Raw genomic sequence first — 25,305 nt, 5'->3', positions numbered from 1 at the left:
CACCCCCCTGCCCGCCCCCACCTCCCTCCTGCCCCCCATCCGCCCCAGCCCTGCCCCCCATCTGTTCCCCTCCTCTGCTCCCCACCACCCTGCCCGCCCCCACCTCCCTCCTGCCCCCCATGCACCCCAGCCCTGCCCCATCTGTCTCCCCTGCTCCCCACCACCCTGCCCACCCCCACCTCCCTCCTGCCCCCCATCCGCCCCAGCCCTGCCCCATCTGTCCCCCCTGCTCCCCACCACTCTGCCCACCCCCACCTCCCTCCTGCCCCCCCATCCGCCCCAGCCCTGCCCCCATCTGTCCCCCTCCTCTGCTCCCCACCACCCTGCCCACCCCACCTCCCTCCTGCCCCCCATCCGCCCCAGCCCTGCCCCCATCTGTCCCCCTCCTCTGCTCCCCACCCCCCTGCCCGCCCCCACCTCCCTCCTGCCCCCCATCCGCCCCAGCCCTGCCCCCATCTGTCCCCCTCCTCTGCTCCCCACCACCCTGCCTGCCCCCACCTCCCTCCTGCCCCCCATCCGCCCCAGCCCTGCCCCCATCTGTCCCCCTCCTCTGCTCCCCACCACCCTGCCCACCCCCACCTCCCTCCTGCCCCCCATCTGCCCCAGCCCTGCCCCCATCTGTCCCCCCTCCTCTGCTCGCCACCACCCTACCCGCCCCCACCTCCCTCCTGCCCCCCATCCGCCCCAGCCCTGCCCCCATCTGTCCCCCTCCTCTGCTCCCCACCACCCTGCCTGCCCCCACCTCCCTCCTGCCCCCCATCCGCCCCAGCCCTGCCCCCATCTGTCCCCCTCCTCTGCTCCCCACCACCCTGCCCGCCCCACCTCCCTCCTGCCCCCCATCCGCCCCAGCCCTGTCCCACATCTGTCCCCTCTGCTCCCCACCACCCTGCTCGCCCGCACCTCCCTCCTGCCCCACATCCGCCCCAGCCCTGCCCTCATCTGTCCCCCTCCTCTGCTCCCCACCACCCTGCCCGCCCCAGCCTCCCTCCTGCCCCCCATCCACCCCAGCCCTGCCCCCATCTGTCCCCTCTGCTCCCCATCACCCCACTCACCCCCACCTCCCTCCTGCCTCCCATCCGCCCCAGCCCTGCCCCCATCTGTCCCTCTCCTCTGCTCCCCACCACCCTACCGACCCCCACCTCCCTCCTGCCCCCATCCGCCCCAGCCCTGCCCCCATCTGTCCCCCTCATCTGCTCCCCACCCCCCTGCCCGCCCCCACCTCCCTCCTGCCCCCCATCCGCCCCAGCCCTGCCCCCATCTGTCCCCCTCCTCTGCTCCCCACCCCCTTGCCCGCCCCCACCTCCCTCCTGCCCCCCATCCGCCCCAGCCCTGCCCCCATCTGTTCCCCTCCTCTGCTCCCCACCACCCTGCCCGCCCCCACCTCCCTCCTGCCCCCCATGCACCCCAGCCCTGCCCCATCTGTCCCCCCTGCTCCCCACCACCCTGCCCACCCCCACCTCCCTCCTGCCCCCCATCCGCCCCAGCCCTGCCCCCATCTGTCCCCCTCCTCTGCTCCCCACCACCCTGCCTGCCCCCACCTCCCTCCTGCCCCCCATCCGCCCCAGCCCTGCCCCCATCTGTCCCCCTCCTCTGCTCCCCACCACCCTGCCCACCCCCACCTCCCTCCTGCCCCCCATCTGCCCCAGCCCTGCCCCCATCTGTCCCCCTCCTCTGCTCGCCACCACCCTACCCGCCCCCACCTCCCTCCTGCCCCCCATCCGCCCCAGCCCTGCCCCATCTGTCCCCCTCCTCTGCTCCCCACCACCCTGCCTGCCCCCACCTCCCTCCTGCCCCCCATCCGCCCCAGCCCTGCCCCCATCTGTCCCCCTCCTCTGCTCCCCACCACCCTGCCCGCCCCCACCTCCCTCCTGCCCCCCATCCGCCCCAGCCCTGCCCCCATCTGTCCCCCTCCTCTGCTCCCAACCACCCTGCCCGCCCCCACCTCCCTCCTGCCCCCCATCCTCCCCAGCCCTGCCCCCCGTCTGTCCCTCCCCCTCCTCTGGTCCCCACCACCCCGCCTGCCCCCCCATCTGCCCCAGCCCTGCCCCTCCGTCTGTCTCCCCTCCTCTGCTCCCCACCACCCTGCCCGCCCCCACCTCCCTCCTGCCCCCCATCTGTGCCAGTCCTACCCCTCCGTCTGTCCCTCCCCCTGCTTTGCTCCCCACCACCCTGCCCGCCCTCCACCTCTCTCCTGCCCCCCATCCACCCCAGCCCCGCCCCCTGTCTGTGCCCCCCTCCTCTGCTCCCCACCACCCCGCCCGCCCCCCGGCAGCCTCCACCACCAGCCCTGACACCCACAGCCTCAGAAGGGACCCCGAGCCCTGTCCCCTGGGGGCTGGCTGGGTGGGGGACTCACCAGTGCCCCCCGCAGGACGCGGTGTAGCCCGGGCAGGTGTCGCTGGAGCAGCTCCATGGGGCCCAGAGCTCGGCAGGCGCGGGGAGCTGGGGGGCGGCTGCCGCTTCCCCTGCGGCCGGGGAGGGAAGTGATGTGCTAGGGACGGGGAACCACAGCCACTGCCCTGCACACCCCACCCTCCTATGCCCCCGCCCCTGGCTCCCTGCACCCTCCACTTCTCCAGGCCCCCCCGGATCCCTGTGCTCCCCACCTCCCCCAGTTCCCTGCACACCCTGCCCCTCTATGCCCCCACCCCCTGAACCCTCCCATCTCCTCTACCTCCCCTCCGGCATCCCCCCGACTCCCTGTGCCCCCCCAATCCCTTGCACACCCCACACTAGTGACTCCCTCCACCCCCAAACCTCCTGGCTCCCTGCACCCCCCTGGGCTACCTGCACCCCCCCCGGTACCCTGCCCCCTGCAGTGACTCAGGCCCTGTTGCAAGAGCTGGGGGAGGATGGAGCTAGAGGAAACTGTGGGTTTGTGGCCAGGACAAGGGACAAGATGAAAAACAAGAGCCCCCCTCCCCCTCAGTGTCCCCTCCCCGCCAGCCCCGCTAACCTGGCGTCCCCCCAGCTCCCCCTCCCCCCAGCCCCCTAATCCAGCATCCTCCCCCCCTCAAACCCAGTGTCCCCTCCCCCTCAGCTCCCCCAACCCAGCTTCCCCTCCCCCTCAGTCCCCCTAACCTGGCGTCCCCCCCAGCTCCCCCCTCCCCCCAGCCCCCAATCCAGCGTCCCCTCCCTCTCAAACCCTGCGTCCCCTCCCCCTCAGCTCCCCCAACCCAGCTTCCCCTCCCCCCAGCTCCCCTAATCCAGCATCCCCACCCCCCCAAACCCAACATCGCCCCCTCTCATCTCCCCCAAATCAGCTCCCCCGCCCCCCAGCCCCCCTAACCTGGTGTCCCCTCTCCCCCAGCTCCCCCAACTCAGCTTCCCCTCCCCCCAGCTCCCCTAATCCAGCATCCCCACCCCCCCAAACCCAACATCGCCCCCTCTCATCTCCCCCAAATCAGCTCCCCCGCCCCCCAGCCCCCCTAACCTGGTGTCCCCTCCAGCTCCCCCTGTGATGGAGTAGGGGCTGTCTGGGTGGGGAGTGGGAGAGCAGGAGAGGACTTTAGGGGATGGACGATGCCAGGGCCTGTAACCTGAGCTAGGTAAGGGAGGGGAAAGGTCAACACCTTTGCCCAGGAAGGGGACAAAGGAAGGGAGTGGCAGGAGGGAAGCAGTTTGAGTTTGGGCTTGGGGCTGTGTGGGCGGAATTCAGGGGATCCTAGCTAGGATCCAAGCACCCTGAAAGCCCAGAAGGACTCGGTGGAGGGGTCCTGACTGTGCCTGCAAGCTCTGCTGTAACCTGTGTTCCTGTTGTCCAATAAACCTTCTGTTTTACTGGCTGGCTAAGAGTCACTGTGGGTCCCAGGAAGAGGGGTGCAGGGCCGGACTCCCCCACACTCCGTGACAACTGGTGGCAGCGGCGGGAGATACTGCACCCCGTGAACAGCACTTCCTGCAGTAAGTGACTGGGGAGCAGTAAAACGAAGGGGTGGTTAACCCCTGGGAGTGTGTGCCCAGTGAGAAGGACTTTGCAGTAACAGGGTCCCCCGGGGGATTGCAGCAAGCGGTCCCGGGGCGGAGGAGTCTGCAGCTCGACCCTGGCAGAGAGGTGGTGACCTCACGAAGGGCTGGTGCACTAGGGGTCCCCCTGGAAACCGTGGGGAGCGGCGAGCACCCCGGCCTGTGAGTGCCCAGCAGGAAGATGTATGCCAAGCGGCGCAAGTGTGACCTGGTGGAGCTGTGCAAGGAGAGGGAGCTGCGCCCGGGGAGGCTCAGCAAGGACCAGCTGATTGCCCAGCTGGAGCAGGGAGACCGCATGAATGAACGGAGCCCTGTCTCTGAGGGAAGCAGCCGGGCAGATGCAGCGCAGGCACCAGTGTCTGTTCCCGCTGGGAGTGGTCAGCCGGCGGACGAGGGCTTCCCGAGACCCCCCCTTCCTAGGCATAGAGGAAGGGCGGGGAGGAGCCCAGTGTATACCGAGGGCACCGTGACACCCCCGGCCAGCAGGGAATCCTCCCGGCAACGCTCGGCATCCGTGGAGCGGATGCGGCTGGAATATGAAAGGGAGCTGAGACGGGAGGAGCTCGAGTTAAAGAGGCGAGAGCTGGAGGAGAAGGCGAAACAGCGTGAACATGAGGAGAACCAGCGTAAACATGAGCGGGAGGAGAAGGAGAACCAGCGTAAACATGAGCGGGAGGAGAAGGAGAAACAGCGTAAACATGAGCGGGAGGAGAAGGAGAAACAGCGTAAACATGAGCGGGAGGAGAAGGAGAAACAGCGTAAACATGAGCTGGACCTGGCCCAGCTGAGGAGCAGTGAGGCCCCGGCTGCGGTGAGTGAGGGGGGACCCAAGCCTACAAAGAGCTTTGATAAGCACTTGCTGCCCCGGCGTAAGGAGGGGGAGGACATAGATACCTTCCTGACGGCCTTTGAGAATGCCTGCGAGCTGCACAGGGTTGACCCTGCAGACAGGATCGCAGTTCTCACCCCCTTACTGGACTCCACAGCCGTGGAGGTGTACAGCCGACTGAAAGGGGCGGAGGCAGGGGACTACGAACTGTTCAAACAGGCCCTGCTCCGCGAGTTTGGGCTGACTCCTGAGATGTACCGGAAAAAGTTCCGGAGCCAGCGTAAAACCCGTGAGGTCACATACCTACAACTGGTCAACCGGGCGCAGGGGTATGCTCGCAAGTGGACAGCTGGGGCCCAAACTAAAGAGGACCTGCTTGACCTATTCATACTGGAGCACCTGTACGAGCAGTGCCTGTCCGACCTGAGGCTGTGGTTGATGGACCAGAAGCCGGAGAACCCGCAGTACGCAGGCCAGCTGGCCGACCAATTTGTGGACAGTCGGGCAGGGGATGGCAGGGAGGAGTCTCGAAGGAGCAGGCCTGCCTCAACGCAGAGAGAGAGTCATCATGGGACCTCCCAGCGGGGTCCTATGGAGAACCCCCCCAAAAGGGGAACATCCAGCGTCAGGTCCCTCCGACCCACTCAAGGGGACCCATGAGACTTGGGCTGCTATCGCTGTGGCCAACGAGATCACATACAGGCCCAGTGCCCCAAGCTCAGGGACAGACCAAGCAGACCCAACCCGCAGAGGGTGGACTGGGTAAAAACCCAATCGGAGGAGGGGCTACATTCCCAGGAAAGGGGGGCTGGCAACATACCACCTGTGGATGCTCCAGGCTCCGGGGTTTTGGTTTACCGGGTGGGCACGGGGCTGCCCCTCCAGAGGGAGTGCCTGGTTTCCCTGGAGGTAGATGGGAGGAAGGTCACTGGGTACTGGGACACGGGCGCAGAGGTGACGCTGGCCCGGCCCGAGGTGGTGGCCTCAGATCGGATGGTGCCCGACACCTACCTGACCCTGATGGGTGTGGGCGGGACCCCATTCAAGGTGCCCGTGGCGAGGGTACACCTGAAGTGGGGGGCCAAGGAGGGCCCCAAGGATGTGGGGGTACACCGATATTTGCCTACTGACATATTAATGGGAGGGGACCTCAAGAACTGGCCTAGTAACACCCAGAGTGCCCTGGTCGTGACTCGTAGTCAGAGTCGGCAAAGGGCACTGCACCCCGACAACGGGGAAGGTACTCGACCTGAGGTGCAGGACCCTAACTCAGGGAGCGGGGAACGCCCAGGGGCACGGTTCAGAGAGGCTGCGGCCTCAGACCCAGTCAGCAAGAGAGAGCCGGTTCCCATTCCTGTCCCAGCTGCTGAGTTCCAGGCCGAGTTGCAGAAAGATCCCTCCTTGCGGAAGCACAGGGACCGGGCTGACCTTAGTGCGGTACAGACCATGAGGAGAGGTTGCAAGGAGAGGTTCCTGTGGGAGAAGGGGTTCCTGTACCGAGAATGGGCTCCCCCAGGGGAAGTAGAGTCATGGGGGATCAGGAGGCAGCTGGTGGTTCCCCAGAAGTTTCACCACAAGCTGCTGTATCTGGCCCATGACATCCCTCTCGCAGGGCACCAGGGAATCCGACGCACCAGGCAGAGGCTGCTACAGAACTTTTACTGGCCTGGGGTCTTTACCCATGTCCGACAGTACTGCCAATCCTGTGACCCCTGCAGAGGGTGGGGAAGGCCCGGGACAAGGGGAATGCGGCTTTGAGGCCTTTACCATCATAGAAGAACCTTTCCAGAAGGTGGCCATGGACATAGTGGGACCCCTCAGCAAGACGACCCGGTCAGGGAAGAAATACATCCTGGTGGTGGTGGATTTTGCCACTCGCTACCCCGAGGCGGTGGCCTTGTCCTCTATCGAAGCAGACACAGTGGCAGATGCGCTGCTGACAATTTTCCGTTGGGTGGGGTTCCCCAAGGAGGTCTTAACGGACCAGGGGTCCAACTTCATGTCGGCCCTGCTCCGGTCCTTATGGCAGAAATGTGGGGTCCAGCACAACTGGGCCTCAGCGTATCACCCCCAGTCCAACGGGCTGGTGGAAAGGTTCAACGGGACGCTGAAGATGATGCTAAAAACATTTATGAACCAGCATTCGCAAGATTGGGACAAGTACTTACCTCACCTGCTGTTTGCGTACAGGGAGGTACCCCAGGAATCTACCGGGTTTTCACCTTTTGAACTGTTGTATGGAAGGCGAGTAAGGGGGCCCCTAGACCTGATGAGGGACGAATGGGAGGGGAAGGCCGCTCCCGAGGGAGAGTCAGTGGTGGAGTATGTCCTGACCTTCCGGGAAAGACTGGCCGAGCTCATGGGCCTGGCCAGGGAGAATCTGAACCCGAGCCCAGAGGAGGCAGAAGGTCTGGTATGACTGCACGGCACGGGCCCGTGCCTTCGCCACCGGGGATCAGGTGATGGTTCTCATCCCCGTGAGGAGAAACAAACTCCAGGCCACCTGGGAAGGGCCCTTCAAGGTTATCAAGCAACTGAATGAGGTAAACTATGTGGTGGAACTGTCAAACCGGGCACATCACCGTCGGGTATACCATGTGAACATGATGAAACCATACTATGACAGGGGGAATGTGGTGTTGGCCGTGTGTGGACATTGGGAGGGGCAGGGAGATGACCCCTTAGTAGATCTATTCCCTGGGACAAAAGCTGGTTCCCCCCTGGAGGCAATTCCCCTCTCTGATCAGCTGACCCCGGGCCAGCATGCTGAGATCAGGGGGGTGCTACATCTGTACCGACAGCTGTTTTCCAACCAGCCTGAATGCACTAATTTGACTGTCCACCGGGTGCAGAACGGGTCACATCCCCCTATAAGATGCTCCCCTTTTCGGGTCACTGGTAAAACTGCCCAGGACCTAGAAAGAGAGGTCAGGGACATGCTGGCTTTGGGGGTGATCCAGCTGTCTTACAGCCCTTGGGCCTTGCCGGTGGTGCTGGTCCCAAAAGGGATGGGTCAATTCGGTTCTGTGTGGACTATCGAAAGCTCAATGCCATCACCGTATCTGATGCCTACCCTATGCCCAGGCCTGACGAGCTCCTAGACAAGCTGGGAGGTGCTCGGTACCTCACCACTATGGATCTTACAAAGGGCTACTGGCAAGTGCTGCTGGACGCAGGTGCCAGGCTGAAATCGGCCTTTATCACCCCTCTGGGGCGCTACGAGTTTCTGACCCTGCCCTTCGGCCTCAAGGGAGCACCGGCCACCTTCCAGCGCCTGGTGGATCAGCTACTGAGGGGGATGGAGAGTTTTGCCGTGGCGTATATTGACGACATCTGCGTCTTCAGCCAGACCTGGGAGGACCACATGTCCCAGTTAAACAAGTGCTGAACCGACTCCGAAAGGCTGGGTTAACAGTAAAGGCTGAGAAGTGCAAGGTGGGGATGGCTGAAGTATCTTACCTGGGCCATCGGGTGGGGAGCGGCTGCCTGAAGCCGGAACCAGCCAAGGTGGAGTGATCAGAGACTGGCCTGCTCCCCAAACCAAAAAGCAGGTCCAGGCCTTTATTGGGATGGCGGGGTACTATCGAAGGTTCGTGCCCCACTTTAGCGCCATAGCCGGCCCCATCACTGAACTGTGCAAAAAGGGGAAGCCAGACAAGGTGATCTGGACTGAGCAGTGCCAGGAGGCTTTCCGGGCGCTGAAGGAGGCTCCGGTTAGTGGCCCAGTTCTGACAAACCCAGATTTTGACAAACCCTTTATGGTGTTCACCGACGCCTCAGACACGGGACTGGGGGCGGTGTTAATGCAGGAGGATGAAAAGGGGGAGAGACACCCCATCGTGTACCTGAGTAAGAAGCTGCTACCCCGGGAACAAAGCTACGCAGCCATCGAGAAGGAATGCCTGGCCATGATGTGGGCCCTTAAGAAGCTAGAGCCATATCTCTTTGGGCGACACTTCACCGTGTACACCAACCACTCTCCCCTGACCTGGCTGCACCAGATGAAAGGAGCCAACGCCAAGCTCCTGAGGTGGAGCCTGCTCCTGCAGGACTATGACATGGACGTGGTCCATGTGAAGGGAAGTGCCAACCTGACAGCGGATGCGTTGTCCTGGAGAGGGGACCCTGAACTTCCCCAGGTCACTGGGCAGAGTGACCCCGCTCAGTTCAGTCTCGAAGGGGGGAGAGATGTGATGCAGTAGGGACTGTCTGTGTGGGGAGTGGGAGAGCAGGGGAGGACTTTAGGAGATGGACGATGCCAGAGCCTGTAACCTGAGCTAGGTAAGGGAGGGGAAAGGTCAACACCTTTGCCCGGGAAGGGGACAAAGGAAGGGAGTGGCAGGAGGGAAGCAGTTTGAGTTTGGGCTTGGGGCTGGATGGGCGGAATTCAGGGTATCCTAGCTGGGATCCAAGCACCCTGAAAGCCCAGAAGGACTCGGTGGAGGGGTCCTGACTGTGCCTGCAAGCTCTGCTGTAACCTGTGTTCCTGTTGTCCAATAAACCTTCTGTTTTACTGGCTGGCTGAGAGTCAGTGTGGGTCCCAGGAAGAGGGGTGCAGGGCCGGACTCCCCACACTCCGTGACACCCCCACCCCAGCTTCAACCTCCTTTCAGCCCCCCTACCCGGGGTCCCCTCCCCCCAGCCCAACCCTGCAGCTCAGGGCCTCCCTCCCCCAGGCTCTGCCCCGGCTGGGCCCTTGCTGGGACTGTGGGGCCAGCGGAGCTACTGGGCTTGGCTGGGCCCAACTGGTTTATACTGGTTCCAACTGGGCCGGGCTGGGTGTGATGGGTCCCTCTAGGGCCGCCTGGTCTGTACTGGGCTGTACGGCCCGCCCCTGGCCCCCGCTACTGGGCTGTACGGTAGTCATGGCAACTGCTGTGAGCGCGTGGGGGGAGGGGAGCCACTGCCGCTATTGGTAAAAGCCGTTCACATGCGGGGTGACGCTGTCGCGCCGCCATGACGGGTCCTGGCAATCCCGGCCGTTCACATGCGGGGTGACGCTGTCGCGCCGCCATGACGGGTCCTGGCAATCCCGGCCGTTCACATGCGGGGTGACGCTATCGCGCCGCCATGACGGGTCCTGGCAATCCCGGCCGTTCACATGAGGGGTGACGCTGGCGAGCCGCCATGACGGGTCCTGGCAATCCCGGCCGTTCACATGCGGGGTGACGCTGTCGCGCCGCCATGACGGGTCCTGGCAATCCAGGCCGTTCACATGCGGGGTGACGCTGTCGCGCCGCCATGACGGGTCCTGGCAATCCCGGCCGTTCACATGCGGGGTGACGCTGTCGCGCCGCCATGACGGGTCCTGGCAATCCCGGCCGTTCACATGCGGGGTGACGCTATCGCGCCGCCATGACGGGTCCTGGCAATCCCGGCCGTTCACATGAGGGGTGACGCTGGCGAGCCGCCATGACGGGTCCTGGCAATCCCGGCCGTTCACATGCGGGGTGACGCTGTCGCGCCGCCATGACGGGTCCTGGCAATCCCTGCCGTTCAGGTCTCGGGGAAGTCACAGGGCGGCCATCTTGACTCCTGGCAAACGCCGGGTTGGCCTCCCCCCATCCCTCCAGCCCCACCCTGGTGCCGAGGGGGGGCGGGTGTCACAGTGGGACTCCGGGGAAACAGGAAGTGCGGTCACGTGACCCGGCTCCGGGCCGGGGGGGTCAGGCTGACGGGGGGAAGGAGCCGCCCCCGGCTCACCACATCTCTGGGGTATCCGGGGTCCGAGCCGTGACCCCCCCGCACGCCCCCCCACTCCCGCCGCCGCCGCCATGGAGCCCGAGGGCTGGCAGCGTCTGTCCGACTCGGAGGGTGAGTCCCGCCCGGGACCCCCCCGACCCCCGGGTCCCCCCCGGGTCCCCTCTGCGAGCCCCCCCCCGACCCCCGGGTCTGCCACCTCCTGCGAGTCCCAGCCCCGGTGCTGGGGGACCGGGGGGGAGTGAGGGGTCCCGGGGTCCCGGCCGGGGTCCCCGTGCAGGGGGAGGGGTCCCAGCCCCAGCGCTGGGGGATGGGGGGGGAGTGAGGGGTCCCAGCCCCAGCGCCGGGGGACCGGGGGGGAGTGGGGGGTCCCGGCCGGGGTCCCTGTGCAGGGTGAGGGGTCCCAGCCCGGTGCTAGGGGACGGGGGGGGGAGTGAGGGGTCCCTGTGCATGGTGAGGGGTCCCAGCCCCAGCGCTGGGGGATGGGGGGGGAGTGAGGGGTCCCGGGGTCCCGGCCGGGGTCCCCGTGCAGGGTGAGGGGTCCCAGCCCCAGCGCTGGGGGATGGGGGGGGAGTGGGGCGTCCCGGGGTCCCGGCCGGGGTCCCTGTGCAGGGTGAGGGGTCCCAGCCCCAGCGCTGGGGGATGGGGGGGAGTGGGGAGTCCCGGGACCCCAGCCGGTCGTAGGACGGGGCTCGTTAGCACAGACATCCGGGATTTCAGCCAAGCCCATCTTGGGGGGACCCTGAGCCTGGTGCCCTGGACTCCCCCCCCCCCCAGTGCCTCCGACACACTCCCCTGTCCTGCCTGCCCCCCCCCTTTGTCTCTTCCCTGGGGTGAGGAACTGGGCCTGTTCTTACTGGGGGCTGTGAGTGCTGAGTGGGGGGGTCGGCCTGGGAGGACGGTCTGCACTGGGGGATGGGAGACTGGCTGGAGGGAGAGTCACTGAGCAGGTAACGTGAGACCCCAGGAGGGGGTTAGAGGCCAGGGGACCCCTCTGCCCGGGAAGCTGAACAAAGGCTGGGGGAGGAGAAGCTGAGGGGGGGAGGGAGTTTTACAGGAGCTGGCAGGGGAATGGAGGGAGGCGCAGATGTGACTCTGACCCCCCAAGGGGGCTCTGGGGCTCCTGGGACCCCAAGATGGACCTAAGTGGGGGGATCCTGCTGTCTGTGCCTGCAAGACCTGTCCTGGCCTGTGTCCCTGTCGTCTAATAAACCTTCTGCTTTGCTGGCTGGCTGAGAGTCCTGGGGAATCACAGGGAGCCGGGGGTGCAGGGCCCTGACTCCCCCACACTCCGTGACACTGGACCACCTTGGACGGCCCCTGACCCGCACCTTCCCTGCCAGGCCACAGAGTGTGTGTCGGCCATCAGCAGCCGGCCCTCCCGTCACTGCCACACCAGCACCCCTGCCCCAGCCCCGAGACACTTGAGTGTAACAGAGGAGAAACTGAGGCATGCACAGGATTCATGCAGAACATTAAGGCTCACTTACAACAAAACAAGGGGAAAACTGCACTTTGTCACCCCCCACAGGCCCCAGTTCTGCCCCCTTGACGTTCCCCCTCTCCCTCTGCAGATGAGGAGCCACCAGCGCCACCTCCTGCCTGCACCACCTGCTGGAGGAACTTAGCCGGTTTCTGGTGAGTGACCTTGCACGAGGGCCCTCGCACACACATTCCCTTGGGCCGTCCCTGTCCTGGGGCCTTTCCTCACTGCCCTGCCCGCCTCTCACGCCAGATGCCCATGGCCTGCTTGCTCTGGTGGACATTTCTATCCCCGCCGTGCGTTGCACACTCACTGTCAGGTGCACTGCCCCCCCGGGCAAACTCCGCACCTCACGCCTTCTCCATGCCACCGCCCCGGCCCATCCGGGTCACCCTCAGGCCCTCTACGCTCCCCTGGGGCCATGCAGATGCAGGGGCTCTGCCCTGTTTCTAACCCCCCTCCCCCTGCAGGCTGCTCGGCCTCTGCAATAACTTTGCCTATGTGGTGATGCTGAGCGCGGCCCATGACATCCTGAGCCAGCAGGGGGCACTGGACATCAACGGGACCACCCAGGTGGGTCCAAGCTGGCGGCGGGGCGGGGGCGGGGTAGATAGCACAGAGACACCCCCTTGCCCAGCACCATCCTGGGGGGCAAGGCACCAGGGCTGCCCGCAAGGCTCCTAGGAGTGCCGGTGAGCGGATCCTTGTGCAAACAGCTGTGCAAAGGAGAGCTCAGCAGTGGGGACAGCCTGGGGGGCTGGGTAGGGGGGTGAGGAGAGCTCAGCCTAGGGGGGCTCTCACAGACCCGCCTTGGAACAGTCCCTTGCAGGAACCCGTCTGTGGGGTTGACCTCCTCCTGGAGGGTGGGGGAGTCACCGTGCACATGGGGGCGGGGGGAATCTGCAGCTTCTGCCCCAGTAACCGTGTCTCCTGCCCCCAGACTCCCCTGGTGACACACCCCAGCAGGAACTCGTCCAACACCTCCCGCTATGACTGCAACCCCATCTCCACCGGGGTAAGTGCTGTGGGGCAGGGCCTGGGGAGTGGGAGGGGCGGGGCTGGCCTTGTCTCTAACCCTCCCCCGGAATTGTGCCCCCCAGGCTGTGCTCTTGGCTGACATCCTGCCTACCCTGCTCATCAAATTCAGCGCCCCCTTCTATATCCACCGTGTGCCCTACGGGTGAGTGTGTGGGGGGGCTGTCGCCCCCATCCTGGGGGGGGCCAGGGAGGGCTGTGGGTGACCCGTGCTGACCCCATCTCTCCCCCAGCCTGTGGGGTGCTGTGGGGGACTATGGATGACCCATACCGACCCCGTCTCTCCCCCAGCCTGTGGGTGGCTGTGGGGCGCTATGGGTGACCCGTGTTGACCCTGTCTCTCCCCCAGCCTGCAGGTGGCCATGGGGGGCTGGTGGGTGGCTGTGGGGGGCCATGAGGGGCTATGGGTGACCCATGCTGATCCCATCTCTCCCCCAACCCACGGGTGGCTGTGGGTGGGCGTGGGGGGTGTCACGGAGTCCCCGAGCGATGCTTTGGAACTGCTCCCCACCAAGCCAGGCAGGACTTTGGGGAGCCTCCTCTCCCTTGGAGCAGACTTGTTCAGGGCAAGAAGCTCCCACGGCTTCACCTCCTGGGTCTCTCCTTGGAGCATTCAGCATCCTCTGCCCCTCCGTGCACTTCCCACAGCGAGCCCGCTTCAGTGGGGTCCTGGGGAAGCCACAGGGTCCTGCACCCCCACTTCGCAGTCAGACGTGACTCTCAGCCAGCCAGTAACACAGAGGGTTATTAGATGACAGGAACAGGGTCTAACACAGAGCTTCTAGGTACAGCGAACTGGACCCCTCAGCCGGGTCCATTCTGGGGGGCAGCGAGCCAGACCTCCACGTCTGCACTTCACTCCTCGTCCCCAGCCAACCTCAGACCCCCAATCCTCCCCGCCCCTCCTCCTCTGCTCAGCTCCTTTCCCGGGCCAGGAGGCCACCTGATCCCTTTGTCTCCAACACTTCAGCTGGCACCTTTGCAGAGGGGGGGCCCAGGCCATCAGTTGCTAGGAGACAGAGCATCAGGCATTTAGGTGCACTGGCCCCTTCCTCTGCAGCAATCACACACCCTTATCCCACCATCTAGATATTAAGAACTGCATAGGGGAAACTGAGGCACCCACATAGTATTCAGAGGAAACATTAAGAACATTCCCATTTCATCACATCTCTCCCCCCTTCGAGACCAAACTGAGTGAGGTCACTTCAGCCAGTGACCTGGGGAAGTTCGAACCCACCAACGTTCCCATGGATGTTCCAGCATCTTGTTGTACAGACAAAACTACACAGGGTCTTTTCAGGGGGCAAGACAAAGATGCCACATTTATTATGATAACAATTTGATTTATGACCAATAACTAATATCTTAATCCTTATACACACACATTATACCTAATACCTATACACACACACACACCCACACATATTATACGTAATACCCACCCACACCCACACCCACACATATTATACCTATTACCCACCCACCCACACACACCAGATGTTCTGCAGCTGCTGCATAGTTACCAGGCCTGGACATAGCTTGAGTTCGTGGCTTGAGTTTGCAGCTTGGGTTCGTAACTAGTGGTGGTAACTGGCCAGGAAAGCCGGGCACGAGGACGAGCTGGGTCTCTGTTGGGCCTGCACCGATGCCCTTCCATGCTGGCAGCAGAACGTTACCCTCCAAAGTCTCCCATCTCACCCATCCTTTCTGTAGGCTTTAGTTTGAATCCAGAGTCTATAGGTCTTGCTGTGTCACCGCCTCTGGGTTTGGTGATTGATCACCCGTCAATTGCAGGCGTGACTGTCAGCCTGGGACCTGGCTTTGATCTTCCTCCCATTGCACCTTTTCTGTTTAGGGTGGACTCTGCTTATTCTGTTAGGACTCTTGTCTGCATCTTCAGCCGGAGGGGATGGGGGGGGTTGAACTCTATTTCCTCAGGACAGGCTGGGGCTGGAGGTTGAGTCCATCATCCATCCATGCCTCAGTCACACAGCTAAACTAAACTGACAAGAGTGCAGCAGGGTTTGCAAAACTGAAGGTTGGAGGAAGCTTTTACAAAATGGAGTGAGCGTTTGAAAATGGGGTTTGAATTCCAATATGGCAAACAGTGAACAGAAGTTACAATGTAGGCGAGTGTAGTGAATGGTGACAGAAGTTACATTAATAAAGTGAACACTTAAAAATAATTTGATTCATCAGTTCTACAATCTCTCCCATTCCTTGGTGTGAGTTACACCAGGACAGTCCAGTCTCACACCCTCCCTTAGGTCGGGTGTGCTTGATGGCACTTGCAGGCCGCATGTGGGAAGGTTTATGCGGCTTGAACCCTTTTGCCACCCCAGTACCCCTGGGGTTCAAACTGGGACGGGGTCTTCTCCCAGCACTCTGGGCTGCAATTCGGGCTCTCTAGGTTAAGAGCCCCCATCTTGGCCTTGGCCAGCTCTGGGCTTGGGCAGCCGCTCCCCACCTTGTGGCCCAGACACAACACCTCTGCCGTCCCCCCTTACACTCTCCAGCTTTTACCGTCAGTCCCATCTCCTTGAGGCAGCCCAGCCCCCTCTTCACCTGGCACACCTGTTCCTCCCAGGTCTGGCTAAAGATGCACATGTTATCAGTGTCTGCCAGGGCCAAGTTCTCCATCTCCCTCTTGTCTAGAATCTCCCCAGGCCTAGGCATGGGGTCGGCATCGGACACTGTGATGGCTCTAAGCTTCTGATAGCCCCCACAAAACCAGATCATCCTGTCTCCCTTGGGGATCAGCCCCATGGGTGAGGCCCATGGGCTGTAAAACGGCTGGATCCCATCTAAAGCCAGCATGTCCTTGACCTCTCTCTCCAGGATCTGGGCTGCTTTCCCAGTGACTCTGAACGGGGAACACCTGATGGGGAGATTGGCTCCCAGCTCAGGGAAGAGATCCCCCAGGGAGTCTTCCTCCTTCTCCTCCCAATCCTCCCCTTCCGGGTCCAGGGGTCCCCTCACTCTCCTCCCATCCAGCAGCTCAAATGGGAAGAACTCTGTGGATTCCTGGGGCACCACCAGCTGCCTCCCGATTCCCCCCAGTTCTACTTCCCCCTGGGGAGCCCATTCCCGGTACAGGAATCCCTTCTCCTGCAGGACTCTGTCCCTGCAGCCTTCCCCAAGGGGGTTTGCAGCGCTGTGGCCAGCAAGTTCCCTCAGCTTCTCCAAGGAGGGATCCCTCTGCAGCTCGGTCTGGGATTCAGCTGCTGGGGCAGGGAGTGGGACCTGCTCCCTCTCGCTGGCTGGGCCTGGGGTCACAGCCCCCCTGAGCCCTGTCCCTGGTAGCTCCCTCCTTGCTGTGTAATCACTTCCCAGCAGCACGTCTGGACCAGGCAAACCTGGTTGGCAGCCAACCTGCTCTGCCTGGGTGTCCCCCCACTCAGCTGGGGTCTCAGCTCCCCCCGTGCTCAGTGCTGCCCTTGCTGTCCCAGTGGGGGCAGGCAGCGAGCTCCTTGCTTTGGTCACATCATCAGAGCCAGCGTGAGCCCCCTCTCCGGTGTGCAGGGGGGCGGGGAGCATCTCTCCCTCCCACTCAGCCCCAGGGGGCTGGTTACAGGTAGGCAGGTATCCTGAGCCCAGCAGCCCCTCCCCACTGCCAGCCAGGTCATTTGCATTTTCACTGACCATTTCCATCCTAGCCAATTGGTTCCCTGGATTTGAATTCAAACCCTCGGCCGTTACAGAGGCAGGGTCTGGATCCTGTCCCAAAGAGACACAGTCACCCCCCAACAGGGCCTGCCAGCCGATATCCTGGAGAACCCCAACGATCAGCCAGCTCGACCCCTCATGTGTCTGCACAGGGATCCAGGCCATAGACAGGGCGAGGAGCTTCACCCCAGGGACCTTCACCCAGATCCCACAGCCCCTCAGCATGTGTGGCTGCACCACCACAGTTCTCTGTGTCCCAGGGTCTCACCACCCCAGGAGTGTCTCCCCACTGACCCCTGGGCAGCCCCCTATGTCTCTCCGTCCCACCATCACCAGTCCATGCTGCTGCTGCTGCTTCTGCAGCTTTTCCTCGGGCTCTTGCTTTCTTTCACGATCCTCTCCCTCTCTCGGGCTCTGCTCCCATCCCATCTGTCTCCGATCCCCTGATGGGGAACCTGATCGTGAAGACCCTCGTCTGGTTGGGGACCAGACTCTCGGGGGTGCCTGGCTGCTGCTCCAGCTGCTCCCAGATCATCTTGTAGCCCCACCTGGGTTAGGAATCTGCTCCTCAGAACGGTGGTCCTCCTCCAACTGCACGATTAACTGTGCCTTGGTGAACATCCCCATGCGTCAGGGCCGCCTGGGGGGGGGCAAGTGGGGCAATTTGCCCCAGACCCCAGACTCTGCAGGGGCCCGCACGAGCATGGCTGAGGCTCCCTCCCCAGACCCGTCTCCTCCCCTCTCCTCTCTTGGAGCCTCAGCCCATCCAGTAGCATCCCAGACAGCTGCAGCATGGCTCCGGCGGGGCCCCTGAGCCATGGACAGGGGACGGGGCTGCGAGCTCCAGGCTGAGCAGAGGGAGCTGAGCTCAGCCTGAGCTCGCAGCCTCACCCCCTGACCACGGGCTCTGAGCGGGGAGGGGCTCGGGCCCGCCAGAGTCACGCTGCTGCTGTCCTGGATGTGCTGAGGCTCCGGGTGAGAGGGGAGCCGAGGGTAAGGGGCCAGGGCGGGGGGGGGGAGGGGTTGGCTAAAGGGCAGGGAGTCCTGGGGACAGGGAGGGGGCAGAGGTTGGGGGAGCAGTCAGGGGACAGGGAACGGAGGGTGGGAGGTTGGATCGTGGGCGTTCCAGGGGTTCTGCCAGGACTCAGCGAGGGGGTGATAGGGGTTGGGCAGTCAGGGGACAGGGAGCAGGGGTGGGGTCCCGGGGTCTCTGGGGGACGGTGAGGGGGACAAGGAGCAGGTTGGGAATTCTGAGGGGGGTGGGCAGTCAGGGGGCAGGAAGTGGGTGGGGTCAGATAGGGGGCAGGGCCAGGCTGTTTGCGAGGCACAGCCTTCCCTGCCCTAAAGCTCATTCAGCAGTTTGAGGCTTGCAGACGAGCCGAGCTGTTAGCTTTTCCATTAGGGCTCCCATCCCTTTCACTTCTCAATGCCAAATGATAGTCTACATATAATTCCAGTGCCATAGGGAGATTCGTGGCAGGGGAGGGTAGCTTCATTTCAAATTAGCCACTGGGGAGGGGTCACATTAAAAGAGCAATATCCTTCCCAACCCTACCAAGGGAGAACCCGCTCCCCAGCATTCCCTGAGGCTTCAGAGGGGTTAGTTCAGTGGTTCTCAAACTTCTCTCCTGGTGACCCCTTCCACACAGCAAACCTCTGAGTGCAACCCCCCACTTATAAATTAAAAACACTTTTTTTGTATATTTAACACTATTATAAATGCTGGAGGCAAAGTGGAGTTTGAGGTGGAGGCTGACAGCTCACAACCCCCAGTAATAACCTCATAACCCCCTGAGGGGTCCCGACCTCCAGTTTGAGAACCCCAGGGTAATTTAATTTTAGCACTCTGTGTCCATTCACATGCATGTGCTATTTTGAGCATTTCAGTTTTCACAACATAGGCTCATCCCAGATTTGGAACAAGCTCAAATGCTCAGTTCGTGGAGTATGTACATAAGCTATACTAGAGACAAACCCACAGTAACCGTCTCCAGTTTGTGAGGGACCCCATGGAGCCAGTCTCTAGGAAACAGATAAATGCATGGAGGTTAAGTCCATCAGATGTGATGCAGTAGGGACTGTCTGTGTGGGGAGTGGGAGAGCAGGGGAGGACTTTAGGAGATGGACGATGCCAGAGCCTGTAACCTGAGCTAGGTAAGGGAGGGGAAAGGTCAACACCTTTGCCCGGGAAGGGGACAAAGGAAGGGAGTGGCAGGAGGGAAGCAGTTGGAGTTTGGGCTTGGGGCTGGATGGGCGGAATTCAGGGTATCCTAGCTGGGATCCAAGCACCCTGAAAGCCCAGAAGGACTCGGTGGAGGGGTCCTGACTGTGCCTGCAAGCTCTGCTGTAACCTGTGTTCCTGTTGTCCAATAAACCTTCTGTTTTACTGACTGGCTGAGAGTCACTGTGGGTCCCAGGAAGAGGGGTGCAGGGCCGGACTCCCCCACACTCCGTGACAACTGGTGGCAGCGGCGGGAGATACTGCACCCCGTGGACGGCGCTTCCTGCAGTAAGTGACTGGGGAGCAGTAAAACGAAGGGGTGGTTAACCCCTGGGAGTGTGTGCCCAGTGAGAAGGACTTTGCAGTAACAGGGTCCCCCGGGGGATGCAGTGAGCGGTCCCAGGGGCGGAGGAGTCTGCAGCTCGACCCTGGCAGAGAGGTGGTGATCTCAAGAAGGGCTGGTGCACTAGGGGTCCCCTGGAAACCGTGGGGAGCGGCGAGCACCCCGGCCTGTGAGTGGTCAGCAGGAAGATGTATGCCAAGCGGCGCAAGTGTGACCTGGTGGAGCTGTGCAAGCAGAGGGGGCTGCACCCAGGGAGACGCACCAAGGACCAGCTGATTGCCCAGCTGGAGGAGGGAGACCGCATGAATGAACGGAGCCCTGTCGCTGAGGGAAGCAGCCGAGCAGATGCAGCGCAGGCACCAGTGTCTGTCCCCGCTGGGAGTGGTCAGCCGGCGGACGAGGGCTTCCCGAGACCCCCCCTTCCTAGGCATAGAGGAAGGGCGGGGAGGAGCCCAGTGTATACCGAGGGCACCGTGACACCCCCGGCCAGCAGGGGATCTGCCCGGCGAAGCCCACCCCCCAGCAGGGGATCCTCCCGGCAATGCTCGGCATCTGTGGAGCGGATGCGGCTGGAATATGAAAGGGAGCTGAGACGGGAGGAGCTCGAGTTAAAGAGGCGAGAGCTGGAGGAGAAGGCGAAACAGCGTGAACATGAGGAGAACCAGCGCCAGCGTGAGCAGGAGGAGAAGGAGAACCAGCGTAAACATGAGCGGGAGGAGAAGGAGAAACAGCGTAAACATGAGCTGGACCTGGCCCAGCTGAGGAGCAGTGAGGCCCCAGCTGCGGTGAGTGAGGGGGGACCCAAGCCTACAAAGAGCTTTGATAAGCACTTGCTGCCCCGGCGTAAGGAGGGGGAGGACATAGATACCTTCCTGACGGCCTTTGAGAATGCCTGCGAGCTGCACAGGGTTGACCCTGCAGACAGGATCGCAGTTCTCACCCCCCTTACTGGACTCCACAGCCGTGGAGGTGTACAGCCGACTGAAAGGGGCGGAGGCAGGGGACTACGAACTGTTCAAACAGGCCCTGCTCCGCGAGTTTGGGCTGACTCCTGAGATGTACCGGAAAAAGTTCCGGAGCCAGCGTAAAAACCCGTGAGGTTACATACCTACAACTGGTCAACCGGGCGCAGGGGTATGCCCGCAAGTGGACAGCTGGGGCCCAAACTAAAGAGGACCTGCTTGACCTATTCATATTGGAGCACCTGTACGAGCAGTGCCCGTCCGACCTGAGGCTGTGGTTGATGGACCAGAAGCCGGAGAACCCGCAGCATGCAGGCCAGCTGGCCGACCAATTTGTGGACAGTCGGGCAGGGGATGGCAGGGAGGAGTCTCGAAGGAGCAGGCCTGCCTCAACGCAGAGAGAGAGTCATCATGGGACCTCCCAAAGGGGGCCTATGGAGAACCCCCCCAAAAGGGGAACATCCAGCGGCAGGTCCCTCCGACCCACTCAAGGGGACCCACGAGATATGGGCTGCTATCGCTGTGGCCAACGAGGTCACATACGGGCCCAGTGCCCCAAGCTCAGGGACAGACCAAGCAGACCCAACCCGCAGAGGGTGGACTGGGTAAAAACCCAATCGGAGGAGGGGCTACATTCCCAGGAAAGGGGGGTTGGCAACATACCACCTATGGATGCTCCCGGTTCCGGGTTTTTGGTTTACCGGGTGGGCGCGGGGCTGCCCCTCCGGAAAGAGTGCATTGTTTCCCTGGAAGTGGATGGGAGGAAGGTCACTGGGTACTGGGACACGGGCGCAGAGGTGACGCTGGCCCGGCCCGAGGTGGTGGCCTCAGATCGGATGGTGCCCGACACCTACCTGACCCTGATGGGCGTGGGCGGGACCCCATTCAAGGTACCCGTGGCAAGGGTACACCTGAAATGGGGGGCCAAGGAGGGCCCCAAGGATGTGGGGGTACACCAATATTTGCCCACTGACGTGTTAATGGGAGGGGACCTTGAGGACTGGCCTACTAACACCCAGAGTGCCCTGGTCGTGACTCGTAGTCAGAGTCGGCAAATGGCACTGCACCCCGAAAACGGGGAAGGTACTCGACCTGAGGTGCAGGACCCTAACTCAGGGAGCGGGGAACGCCCAGGGGCACGGTGCAGAGAGGCTGCGGCCTCAGACCCAGCCAGCAAGGGAGAGCCGGTCCCCATTCCTGTCCCAGCTGCTGAGTTCCAGGCCGAGTTGCAGAAAGATCCCTCCTTGCGGAAGCACCGGGACCGGGCTGACCTTAGTGCGGTACAGACCATGAGGAGAGGTTGCAAGGAGAGGTTCCTGTGGGAGAAGGGGTTCCTGTACCGAGAATGGGCTCCCCCAGGGGAAGTAGAGTCATGGGGGATCAGGAGGCAGTTGGTGGTTCCCCAGAAGTTCCGTCACAAGCTGTTGTACCTGGCCCATGACATCCCTCTCGCAGGGCACCAGGGAATCCGGCGCACCAGGCAGAGGCTGCTACAGAACTTTTACTGGCCTGGGGTCTTTACCCATGTCCGACAGTACTGCCAATCCTGTGATCCCTGCCAGAGGGTGGGGAAGGCCCGGGACAAGGGGAAAGCAGCTTTGAGGCCTTTACCCATCATAGAAGAACCTTTCCAGAAGGTGGCCATGGACATAGTGGGACCTCTCAGCAAGACGACCCGGTCAGGGAAGAAATACATCCTGGTGGTGGTGGATTTTGCCACTCGCTACCCCGAGGCGGTGGCCTTGTCCTCTATCGAAGCAGACACAGTGGCAGATGCGCTGCTGACAATTTTCAGCCGGGTGGGGTTCCCCAAGGAGGTCTTAACGGACCAGGGGTCCAACTTCATGTCGGCCCTGCTCCGGTCCTTATGGCAGAAATGTGGGGTCCAGCACAACTGGGCCTCAGCGTATCACCCCCAGTCCAACGGGCTGGTAGAAAGGTTCAACGGGACGCTGAAGATGATGCTAAAAACATTTATGAACCAGCATCCGCAAGATTGGGACAAGTACTTACCTCACCTGCTGTTTGCGTACAGGGAGGTACCCCAGGAATCTACTGGGTTTTCACCTTTCGAACTGTTGTATGGAAGGCGGGTGAGGGGGCCCCTAGACCTGATGAGGGACGAATGGGAGGGGAAGGCCTCTCCCGAGGGAGAGTCAGTGGTGGAGTATGTCCTGACCTTCCGGGAAAGACTGGCCGAGCTCATGGGCCTGGCCAGGGAGAATCTGGCCCGAGCCCAGAGGAGGCAGAAGGTCTGGTATGACCGCACAGCCCGAGCCCGTGCCTTCGCCACCGGGGATCAGGTGATGGTTCTCATCCCCGTGAGGAGAAACAAACTCCAGGCCGCCTGGGAAGGGCCCTTCAAGGTTATCAAGCAACTGAATGAGGTAAACTATGTGGTGGAGCTGTCAAACCGGGCACATCACCGTCGGGTGTACCATGTGAACATGATGAAACCATACTATGACAGGGGGAATGTGGTGTTGGCCGTGTGTGGACATTGGGAGGGGCAGGGAGATGACCCCTTAGTGGATCTATTCCCTGGGACAAAAACTGGTTCCCCCCTGGAGGCGATTCCCCTCTCTGATCAGCTGACCCCGGGCCAGCACGCTGAGATCAGAGGGGTGCTGCATCTGTACAGACAGCTGTTTTCCAACCAGCCTGGACGCACTAATTTGACTGTCCACCGGGTGGAGACCGGGTCACACCCCCCTATAAGATGCTCCCCTTTTCGGGTCACTGGTAAAACTGCCCAGGATCTTGAAAGAGAGGTCAGGGACATGCTGGCTTTGGGGGTGATCCAGCCGTCTTCCAGCCCTTGGGCCTCGCCAGTAGTGCTGGTTCCCAAGAAGGATGGGTCAATCCGGTTCTGTGTGGACTATCGAAAGCTCAATGCCATCACCGTATCTGATGCCTACCCTATGCCCAGGCCTGACGAGCTCCTAGACAAGCTGGGAGGTGCACGGTACCTCACCACTATGGATCTTACCAAAGGCTACTGGCAAGTGCCGCTGGACGCAGATGCCAGGCTGAAATCGGCCTTTATCACCCCTCTGGGGCTCTATGAGTTTTTGACCCTGCCCTTCGGCCTCAAGGGAGCGCCGGCCACCTTCCAGCGCCTGGTGGATCAGCTACTGAGGGGGATGGAGAGTTTTGCCGTGGCGTATATTGACGACATCTGCGTCTTCAGCCAGACCTGGGAGGACCACGTGTCCCAGGTTAAACAAGTCCTGGACCGACTCCGAAAGGCTGGGTTAACAGTAAAGGCTGAGAAGTGCAAGGTGGGGATGGCTGAAGTATCTTACCTGGGCCATCGGGTGGGGAGCGGCTGCCTGAAGCCGGAACCAGCCAAGGTGGAGGTGATCAGAGACTGGCCTGCTCCCCAAACCAAAAAGCAGGTCCAGGCCTTTATTGGGATGGCGGGGTACTATCGAAGGTTCGTGCCCCACTTCAGTGCCATAGCCGGCCCCATCACTGAACTGTGCAAAAAGGGGAAGCCAGACAAGGTGATCTGGACTGAGCAGTGCCAGGAGGCTTTCCGGGCGCTGAAGGAGGCTCTGGTTAGCGACCCAGTTCTGGCAAACCCAGATTTTGACAAACCCTTTATGGTGTTCACCGATGCCTCAGACACGGGACTGGGGGCGGTGTTAATGCAGGAGGATGAAAAGGGGGAGAGACACCCCATCGTGTACCTGAGTAAGAAGCTGCTACCCCGGGAACAAAGCTACGCGGCCATCGAGAAGGAATGCCTGGCCATGGTGTGGGCCCTTAAGAAGCTAGAGCCATATCTCTTTGGGCGACACTTCACCGTGTACACCGACCACTCTCCCCTGACCTGGCTGCACCAGATGAAAGGAGCCAACGCCAAGCTCCTGAGGTGGAGCCTGCTCCTGCAGGACTATGACATGGACGTGGTCCATGTGAAGGGAAGTGCCAACCTGACAGCGGATGCGTTGTCCCGGAGAGGGGACCCTGAACTTCCCCAGGTCACTGGGCAGAGTGACCCCGCTCAGTTCAGTCTCGAAGGGGGGAGAGATGTGATGCAGTAGGGACTGTCTGTGTGGGGAGTGGGAGAGCAGGGGAGGACTTTAGGAGATGGACGATGCCAGAGCCTGTAACCTGAGCTAGGTAAGGGAGGGGAAAGGTCAACACCTTTGCCCGGGAAGGGGACAAAGGAAGGGAGTGGCAGGAGGGAAGCAGTTGGAGTTTGGGCTTGGGGCTGGATGGGCGGAATTCAGGGTATCCTAGCTGGGATCCAAGCACCCTGAAAGCCCAGAAGGACTCGGTGGAGGGGTCCTGACTGTGCCTGCAAGCTCTGCTGTAACCTGTGTTCCTGTTGTCCAATAAACCTTCTGTTTTACTGGCTGGCTGAGAGTCACTGTGGGTCCCAGGAAGAGGGGTGCAGGGCCGGACTCCCCCACACTCCGTGACAAGTGGCTATTAGCCAGGCTGGGTAAGGAATGGTGTCCCTGGCCTCTGTTTGTCAGAGGATGAAGATGGATGGCAGGAGGGTGATCACTTGGTCATTGCTGATAGGTTCACTCCCTCTGGGGCACTTGGCATTGGCCACTGTTGGTAGACAGATACTGGGCTGGATGGACCTTTGGTCTGACCCAGTATGGCCGTTCTTATGTTCTAAGCTAAATGAACCCAAAGTTATGGAGACAGATACGAGTCAAGGAAGCCAGCAGAGTATCAGAAACCTGGAAAAATCTCTGACTGCTTGGTCTCAGGCGTTTGGTCACAAGCTGAGGTGGTTCAAAAGTTTTGGATTTATTTTAAACAGATTTTTTGTATTGTTTCTTTAAACAATCAAACACAGCAAGCAGCAGATATTTGGCCACACAATTCTGAAACCCCAAACCATATTCAGGTTTTGACAGACTAATTTCAGCTTTTCAATTAAAAAAACCACAACAAATTTTGAAGGAAAGCAGACATTGTCCGTGATTTTTTTCCTGCTTTTTAATCCCCCCTAGTTTTCGATCCAGAAACAGTTTTGACGGCACATATTTGTCCAACCCTTTAAATGAGCTTTAGTGCCTTTTAGCACTAGCTGATGCTGAGAACAAGTGATACCTTGTAAAGAAGTTTTCT

The 25,305-nt window shown here is 61.6% G+C and overlaps 1 protein-coding gene across 8 annotated transcripts in view; it reads left to right on the top strand.

Annotated features, from left to right (window-relative positions):
- Positions 1 to 10,112: 10,112 nt before the first annotated feature.
- Positions 10,113 to 25,305, top strand: part of CLN3 (CLN3 lysosomal/endosomal transmembrane protein, battenin) — a 34,510-nt gene continuing 19,317 nt past the window's right edge. For 3 of the 8 annotated variants that reach the window (XM_050952375.1, XM_050952374.1, XM_050952373.1), the window contains exons 1-5: positions 10,118 to 10,609; positions 12,070 to 12,133; positions 12,449 to 12,551; positions 12,919 to 12,993; positions 13,079 to 13,158. In XM_050952375.1, the coding sequence (XP_050808332.1) occupies positions 10,570 to 10,609; positions 12,070 to 12,133; positions 12,449 to 12,551; positions 12,919 to 12,993; positions 13,079 to 13,158 (362 nt within the window). In that variant the 5' untranslated portion in view covers positions 10,118 to 10,569. Of the gene's footprint in view, positions 10,610 to 12,069; positions 12,134 to 12,448; positions 12,552 to 12,918; positions 12,994 to 13,078; positions 13,159 to 25,305 lie in introns of all 8 variants that reach the window. The other 5 variants (XM_050952372.1, XM_050952369.1, XM_050952371.1 and 2 more) reach the window with 5 other exon arrangements.

Source organism: Gopherus flavomarginatus, chromosome 5 (genome assembly GCF_025201925.1).
Source record: "Gopherus flavomarginatus isolate rGopFla2 chromosome 5, rGopFla2.mat.asm, whole genome shotgun sequence".
NCBI classification, from domain to species: Eukaryota; Metazoa; Chordata; order Testudines; family Testudinidae; genus Gopherus; species Gopherus flavomarginatus.
This window is presented reverse-complemented; position numbering and strand designations above follow the sequence as displayed.